Here is an 8463-nt window from a genome sequence, read left to right on the forward strand (position 1 = left end):
GAGATTTATGGCTGTGAAAAGGAGTCTGTATAGCTCTTTCAAAACATAAAGTGAGGGAGTGGCATCCTTTGAGCAAAAACCTCTGGGGCTCTATCTGCTTAAGTGTTTCCTAAGTTTCAGCACTATGAGAATATGAGAATACTCCATTGTTAGGGGATTTTGGAGGCATGCCTGGATCAAGGAAGTACTTCCTCGTCATGCTGTTTCCTTTCCCAAACAATGTAAAAAATGGCCTTTTCAACCAAACATCTAGATGTGGTCACTTTGTACATTGTCCAACTAGAGCACAACCATCGTGAGATAAACCATTCACTTGCATGAATGGCTCCATGTTATTCCTGCGACTTCCTTTTTTATTTTCGTGGTGATTTTGTTTTGATTTATGTATATGCATAGAAGTTCAAGCCCCTGTATAATGATTGTGTCATAAAACTGGCCAAGAAAGCAGCAAGTGACTCCCCTATTCACTGCCCTCAGTGTACATTCACTGGGGCAGCCTCACTACACCCCTCAGCTTTTCACAGGCTCCTCTAATGTGGGCTTGGTACCATCTGATCAGGCAGAGTAAAAACACACCTACCAATAATGGATTACCACACTAACAATGGGTTACAGTGATATTTTGCCCCACTGCTTTAAGTGTTCTGGCTTTACTTCCAAACAGCATTTCAGAGGAAGCAAAAGTAAGTTTGTGTATATGTTTTGTTCTTGGTTTAGCTTTGCCTGATCCAAAGGATTTCTAGCTAATCTCAGGCACTCAGAATGTGTGCATTACAGTATTAGGTGAATATCCATGTTTTAGTGCTGCATTGCTGTTGGCACACTGCAAAACCCATTGCAAAATACTTAGTGCCTGAATTAATGGAAAAAAAAGTCTTTGTAAATACATTATAAATCTTTTAAACCACCACATAACATTTTAAACTGATTTGTAACCAATACTCAGTGATTTGTAACCAAATTCACATTTGTACTCAACAAATGTATGCAACTTGAGTTGCATATTTAAAATTACTTGGACACAGCTATTATTTTATGACTTCAAGAAAGTGCTGGGACTATGCATTGTGTAAATCTTGAAGAATGTCATGATTATTCTGTATGCTAGAAAGCAGTAATTTGTAAAAAGACTTGGAAAGTCCCTTCAAAAACTTTGGAAAATTCTTGGTCTGTGTGGACTTGTCCAACGTATAAATCACAAATTTAGGTTCGTTCACCTTTGTTACTGAATTTACACTTTGAGAAATGTGTTTACTGGGACCACTTTTGCTTCACAAAGATCTAAAAAGTTACAGCCTCAACAAAAAATCAGCTTAAAGGTGATTCTGTTTTGAAGTGGAGTAAATTAATATTTTTTTATCAACATAGTATACTTGGAATAGCTCAGTGAATTTGACAGAAATTTGCTTTATTTTCTCTGACTTACTCATAGGTAAAAAGACAGAACTGGATTCATAACTTCTTGCCATGTTTCCCTCATAACAACTTCATCCAATTTGCAAACATTTGCTCTGTTAACAGTACAAATATATATTATATTCATATTTATAGATATATAAAGTTATTTAGAAATAAATACATGTGGCTTTTGACTAATTTTTCTTGCTGAAGCAAAACCTCGAAGAACTTGCCACTCCTTTTCAAGATAGTCTTGTGTCCATAGGTTCATTAATTCTACTGAGAACAATGGCAGTTTTATAAAAATCATCCCTCTGGGGCACGGGTTTAAGTTTTTTTAAATTTTGCTAATTAATTTTCTACACGAATTCTTTCTGTTGTTTGTTTAGTGTCCTTTTAGTGGTCTTTGGCAGTAACATGACTGCTGAGTTTTTTCTCCCTTGCACCCTCTTTCCTGTTAACTCTGCTTGAGGTAGCAGTTGGTTGACTGAAGCATAATGGAAATAATCTAAGTTAATGCTGGGGGCTCTAAACATTTCCTCAACAAATAAGCAGCAGCGTGTTGATAGCCTGTAAGTATTTTATAAGTGCAATTAAATCAGAGTGATTGATTGGGCTGGGGTGAAAACCAGAATCATTTAGAACAGCAAATTCTTCACAGGGAAATGCTCACTAAATTAAGAAAACACACAAACGAACAACAAAAATAAACCATTTAAGGAGTTCTGCTCCTATACCACATTTTCCTCACTTCTCAGCCCTGTTTAGGAGGAACAACTTGATCAAAGTGGGACCTTTTGTTTCTTGAGGATGCATCTTTTCTGCTGTTAATTTATGTTGAGTGAAAACACACATTGGAGTTAACTGATCTAGAAATCTAGTTGTTAAAAGAGGGGGAGGAAATCTGTGTCCTCATTTTATCCCACTTTTCTCTCCCTTTGCCTGGCTCCAGGTTACAAATCTTGCACTTTTGTAGTACTTGTTGGACTCCTCATAGAATGCATTCAATTCACTAAATTGCTGGAAAATCACCTATTTTCTGCCAGGTTTTGTGCTGGTTCAGCACTGAATCAGCTCAACACAGAATCAGATGATTACTACTGTCATTGTGAGGGAAGGAGGGCAGGATGCAGCCAAGGTTGCAGCCTCCTCACTGGAGAGAAAGGAAGTTGAAAACAGGTCTTGTATTAATGAAAATATCTAATATAAAACATGGAATTTAATGTATAGTTTAGCACAGTGATAGCGGCTCCACAAAGTCACTTTGGGTGCTGTGCCTGTGAAAAATTTGGTAATACCCCTGCAATATCCATGTTGCCTGTTTCAGTTCTGTCTGACTAGTAGATACTAATTATTTTTCTTTTCTTTTTTTTACTTCTAGGTTGGTTTTTGTACTTTTTTTTTATATGTAAGTAACAGTTGTGTTTGTTTTGTTAATGTAAGTACAAATACTCTCAATGGCTGTGTTCTCTTGGGTATTCATTACTTCTGAATGCACTCTGCTAATGTGAAGACATGACTAACTAGACAATTAAGATTTCAGCACTAATTACTGGTAATTCTATAGTCTGGCTGATTCCTCCTAAAATATTTTCAAGAACTGGCACACATTATGTGGTTTTAAAAGGAATGTGAAGATTGTAATATTATTTTAAGAAAATCTAGATGTAGACAGGATAGGGAAAGCTCCATAGAGGAAAACCACTTACCTCCCTCAGAGCAGATACACTTAACAGGATAACTTTATTTCTAATCAAATTACTTTGATTCAGCTACATTTGATTACTATTAACTTGTGAAATTAAATTTAAAACCACAGCAAAGGCAGAAGAAATGTAGGATTGACTTTGTACACATGGCATAGAGGTTAGGCACTTGCAGTAAGTAAACTTTAGCCATTGCTTACATAGATTGGTTTTCACTTGTAGATATTTTGCCTCAAAAAGTTCTCTAAGTGACAGTTTAAGTAATTCTAAATATAATATTAACTGGAGTAAATGTATTAAGGTGAAAAAACCATGACATGGAACTCAGAGGTGTCAACTGAATAATCAGTATGTACTGAAACTCATTTTCCTGCTTTTCACAAGACATGCAATTTTCTAAGATATTATTGTGTATTTAGAATTGTAAATAAAAGCACTGAGAAAAATTCAACCAGAAATGAAAATACCACTCAAAGTAACTTTTTTTAATATACTTTTATTTTACCTTGAACAGAAAATTTTGCAAACCATCAATTACTGAGAATGGAGGGGAAAACCCTAGCACGTAACAGAGGAGGCTTTGGTTATAAGTGCCATTTCTACAGCAGAGCTAAGCTATTGTAAACCAAACATCTTGTAGTAAGGTAAAAATATCCAGCCAGACTTTTAAGAATAACAGCAACACCAAAAACATTTACATATAAACAACAGAGAAATATTTTCTAAACTTTTAACAGTCACTTTGCTACAATCCAAAGGGTTTAGTTCACATATCTATACATACAGACAGTCACTAAAACTTTTGTGAACCAACCACTTGTCCACAGGACCTGCCTAGACAGTTTCTCATCAATACAAAAGGTTTTTTTATATAAATAAGTCAATTAAACTCCACAAAGACTAAAAGAAACAATATAAAATTCCAACTGTAAATAAATCTGTACATTATGGTCAGTCTTATTTGTCTGAAATCCTGCACAACTTTAAAGTGTCTCTTTATAAAATGATGGCAAGGAGCAGCGTTAGCTGGAATGGAAACTCGAAGACTCTGACTCTGTGGAAACAGAAGAATGTCCTGCACGTTTGCCTTTTGAAAGGATCTTGAGGCTTGATCCTCTGCTAACTGATGTCAAGGCATTTTGAGCTGATGTTTTGAACTTGGCACCCAGGAAGGCATACAGAATTGGGTTCAGGCAGCAGTGGAAGAATGCCAGGGCTTCCGTGATGGAGATCCATTTGTGCACTATGGTGTCGAAGCTGCAGCGGTGCCTGATGACTCCCAGCAGGATGAAGGTGTCGATGCTGATGCCGATATAATATGGCAGCCAGCAGGCAAAGAAGGCCAGGATGAGGATAACTGTGGTCTTCAAGGCTTTGCGCTTCTGGTGGCCTTTGGAGTGTGACAGCTTGGATATGATAATACAGTAGCAAGTCAGAATTATTAGACCAGGCAAGACAAGTCCCACCAAGATATGCTGGAATCTGAAAGAGATCAGCCAGTTTTCCTGAGGGTAGATGCGATCACAGACATACCTTCCTTCTACTTCACTGGTACTGGCAAAGATTATATCGGGCACAGTCAGAAGGAAAGCTGGCAGCCACACCCCTACATACACCACCTTCTCAGCCAACAGCTTTCGTGGGCGCTGGCTGTTGGTGGCGTGGACTATTGCCAGGTAACGATCTAGACTGATGAAGGCCAAAATCAAGACACTGCTGTAGAGGTTGACTGTGTAGATGACATGAACTGCCTTGCACAGAAAATTCCCGAAGTACCAGCTTATGGCTGCATCCACAGACCAGAATGGCAAGGTGATGACAAAAAGGAGGTCAGCCACAGAGAGGTGCAGCCTGTATTTATCAGTCATGCTTCTTTGCTTCTTCTGGTAGCCCATAACAATAATAACCAATCCATTGCCAATTATTCCGGTTAGGAAGATGATGGAGTAGATCGTTGGCAAGAAGATCCGGTTGAAATCGGCATTCTCATGCTGGAAGCATGGCTCTTCATAGTCTCCATAGTCACCCGAACCAATCTCATCCGTGCCATTTTCAGAAAATTCAATTAATAACCCAGATGACAGCTAAAAAAAAAACCAGAAAAAAATAAAATTAGATATTAGGTCCTCTGCAAAAACTTATTCTATGTGACAATATGGGAAGAGTTATTACTTGAACAGTCTCCACTGTCAAATGGGCAACCCAGATGGGAAAATATGTTTACAGATGCATATATAAAATGCACAGCAAATAAGTTTAAATACTTCCTTTGTCTTTCTCTGAGGAGTAAGATCTTGCTAAGGGCAGGGCACAAAGGAGCAAAGAAGGATAATGGCTACTCCCAGAAATATTGTTGGTTCTGGACACTTCAGCACTCCTGTAAGATGGACACTACAAATGGGAGAGCCCAGAAAGTGCCAGATGCGAGAGGTCTGTCCACACAGAGCATGACCTATCACATTTAACTCCTACAATAGAGGGCTATAAAAAAATTACTTAGAAATGCTGCTGCTCCAAAGTCCCTTCTCATTAAGAGGACGAGGTCAAGGAGAAATAGAGAAGGTACCCTCGGCTGATGTAATAAAGGATAAATAATAGCAAGAATTCCCTGCTGAGAAGCAATTGACAGCTCCACACACTCAGACAAGAAAAAAAAACCCAGAAAGCCCATAAAGAAAGAGAGAGGTGACCTTGTTCAGGGGAACTCAAACCCCGTGAGGGGTCACCACGTTCCCTCCCTTTGTTCCCCACCCTCTGCGGTGGCGGGGCAGGGGCCGAGGGGCTGCGGCCCGACGGGCCAAGTGAGCACAGCGGTGGAAAAAGGAAGCGAAATTTGGTGAGGGCACGAAAGCGCGTCAGGAAACCACCAACGGTTTTACGGCCACGGCGGTAAAAGCAAATACTGGCGGGAGAGTGCCATCTGGCTATGTGCAATTCCTCAGGTTTTCACATTTTTTGTTGTCAATGCCCCGTGTCCCGCGGCCCCTCGTGCTCCCGGGACCCGCAGCGCTTCACACGCGGCGGCACCGGCCCCACGCGGGCGTGAGCTGCGGCCGTACAGCTGGGACTTGCCAGAGATCTCCTTTCTGCTCCTAACTGCTCTCCAAAGCGAGTGGGACGCCCCTTCATTCCGCTCGGGGAGCGGGCGGGACGGCCGGGCACTGCCGCCGCTCCCAGTCCCGCCGGCAGCCCGAGGTCTGGGGCAAAGGGACACCATTCCCTGCAGTCACACCGCTCCAAACTTCCTCGCCTCTTCCCCTCTCATCATCCCTGTAGCGCTAATCGCTCTGTCGGCGCTTTACAGTCCACAAAGGTGCCACATGTCACTCTAACTGACGGGCGAGCGGCAGAGCCCCGGAGAAGGAGCGGAGTCCTGCAGCTGGAATTTGCAGCGGCTGCAGCTGTGCCAAGGTCCGAAGCGCTGCAGGCAGAGGCAGCAGCGGCCGGGGCTCAGAGGGGAGCCCGGAGCTCGGAGGGGAGCCCGGAGCTCAGAGGGGAGCCTAGAGCTCAGAGGGGAGCCCGGGGCTCAGAGGGGAGCCCTGCCCGTTCGCCCCCCGCAGACCCTCCGCTGTCCCGACCCCCGCCGCCCGCAGCCTCCGCCGAGGCTTTGCACCTTTGTTTGCAAACAGCGCGCACATGGGCAGCCGCTCCCGGCACTTACATCCAGGCTGTCGAGGCTGCTGTCCATGCTCAGAGCCATCGGACGGCTCCGCTCTCAGGCTGTTGCCGCTGCCGCAGCCGCGCCTCTCGCAGTGACACCGCTCGCCGCTGCACCGCACACGCTCCGGCTCTTCTGGCGGGACTCGGCTGTTTATAAAGTCCCCGACTGCCCCCCCCGCCCCCGGGGCAGCCTCTCCTGGCTCCTCCCCGGCGGTGTCGCCGCGCTCTCGGGCTCCGGGCGGGCGCCTCGGGCCGCTCTTTGTCTGCCGCCCCGGGCATGGGAATTGCACTTGCCCGGCGCGCCCGCGGGGGCCACGCTCCTCACGGGGGCAGTTGCCCCCCTCTGATTGATGTGTTCATACAAGCGGGCTTTTGAATTTCCCCTCAAGAACATTCTTTGAAGTGTGTTGTAGAGCCCTGTGTTGCCATGGGTACCCCAGGCGGGCTCCGGATGAAGTCACTGGTCCAGGAGTCGTGTGCAGGAGGAAAAGCAGAGGTCCTGTACCGTTCAAAATGCTGGCAACTCTGTCCTCAGAGTTGTCTCTTCCCCCCGGCTGAGGAGAGGCAGGAGGCAAGGGCTGGTCCTTACTGAGGGATGAGAAGTTCTACAAACCTTTCAGGGGCTGCAACGTGAGTGGGCTGCAGGCTGCCCTCTGAACTCCTGGCACCTGTGGGTTTGGGTGAGAAGTCAGATCAGGATCTGTTTCAGGTACCTAGGTAATATCAAAAATACAAACAAACAACCAACCACACCCCCAAACAAAAACAAACCCAAACAACAACCAAAACCACGCACACAAAACCCCCAGACCAAACCAAACCAAACCAAAAACCACACACACACATACACACACAAAAACTTCACCAAACCCCAAAAAACCCAAAAAGACCCAATAAATAAACCCCCAAACTCTGAAATTATATATGTTGAATATATATAGCAATCATAGGATAGGTTTGCAAGCAAAAGTTAACCCAAATATAGAGACAAACAAAACAGAATAATTGATTTCCTCTACAGTTATCTCTGGGGTCTCACTACTGTTAATATTCATGCAGGCAAATTAATTTGCAGAAAAGATTTTGATTAGCATAGTGTGTCATGTGTGTGTCCCCTCTCAATTTCACAACTCACAACAAAAAGTTATAGTGAGTAACTATATTGGGAATAATTCATTCAGTCATATAGATTTACTCTTTACACTTGATTTTTGTAGTGGAAAGAAGAAGAAGGGAGAGAATATTCTTTATGTAATAACAATGTGCTCAAATTACTACAGTGGCCTCAAGGGATAATAAAAGTGAAAATTTGACCAAAGTTTTATTCTAAATGCCCCTATTATCAGTTTACATGCTCTGAGTTAGTTAAAACACCAGTTTCAAATGCAAATATTTTCACATATTTGACAAGAGTTGCTATCTTACTTTTTCTCTAACAGCTCTAGAATTCTTTCTCACACCCTACAGTGAGTATGAATTTGGTTATGATTAATAACCAAACACTGTTTATCTTTAAAAACATGGCATGTAAGGTATGACCTATAATGTGATTGTGTACTTTAACTGCACTGCAATTTGATAGTAATTCGTATTTTGTTAGCAGGTCTGGAATATCACATACAAGTTGCATTAAAAGCAAACTATAATTGATTATAATTCAGGAATTACCAGTCTTCAGAAAATTCAGTATCTACTTTGT

General features: G+C 42.7%; 2 protein-coding genes across 2 annotated transcripts in view; both read right to left on the minus strand.

Annotated features, from left to right (window-relative positions):
- Positions 1 to 3653, minus strand: part of ZRANB3 (zinc finger RANBP2-type containing 3) — a 254638-nt gene extending 250985 nt beyond the window's left edge. Inside the window, exon 1 of the mRNA XM_083865032.1 lies at positions 3643 to 3653. The gene's annotated coding sequence lies outside the window, so the exon portion shown is untranslated. The remainder of the gene's footprint in view (positions 1 to 3642) is intronic.
- Positions 3605 to 6885, minus strand: CXCR4 (C-X-C motif chemokine receptor 4). The gene is made up of 2 exons (XM_083865033.1): positions 6766 to 6885; positions 3605 to 5188 (listed from the first exon to the last, which is right to left on the minus strand). The coding sequence occupies exons 1-2, from the start codon at positions 6802 to 6804 to the stop codon at positions 4127 to 4129; spliced, it is 1101 nt and encodes a 366-aa protein (XP_083721159.1). The 5' UTR covers positions 6805 to 6885; the 3' UTR covers positions 3605 to 4126.
- Positions 6886 to 8463: the final 1578 nt, after the last annotated feature.

The sequence above is a fragment of the Zosterops lateralis genome, assembly GCF_965231275.1.
Source record: "Zosterops lateralis genome assembly, chromosome: 7".
NCBI lineage: Eukaryota > Metazoa > Chordata > Aves > Passeriformes > Zosteropidae > Zosterops > Zosterops lateralis.

Excerpts from the sequence above, each read along its gene's own strand:
- CXCR4 (XM_083865033.1), bottom strand. The coding sequence starts at position 6,804 with ATGGCTCTGAGCATGGACAGCAGCCTCGACAGCCTGGAT. Across the intron at positions 5,189-6,765 it reads GCAGCCTCGACAGCCTGGAT|CTGTCATCTGGGTTATTAAT; the intron begins GTAAGTGCCGGG and ends TTTTTTTTTTAG.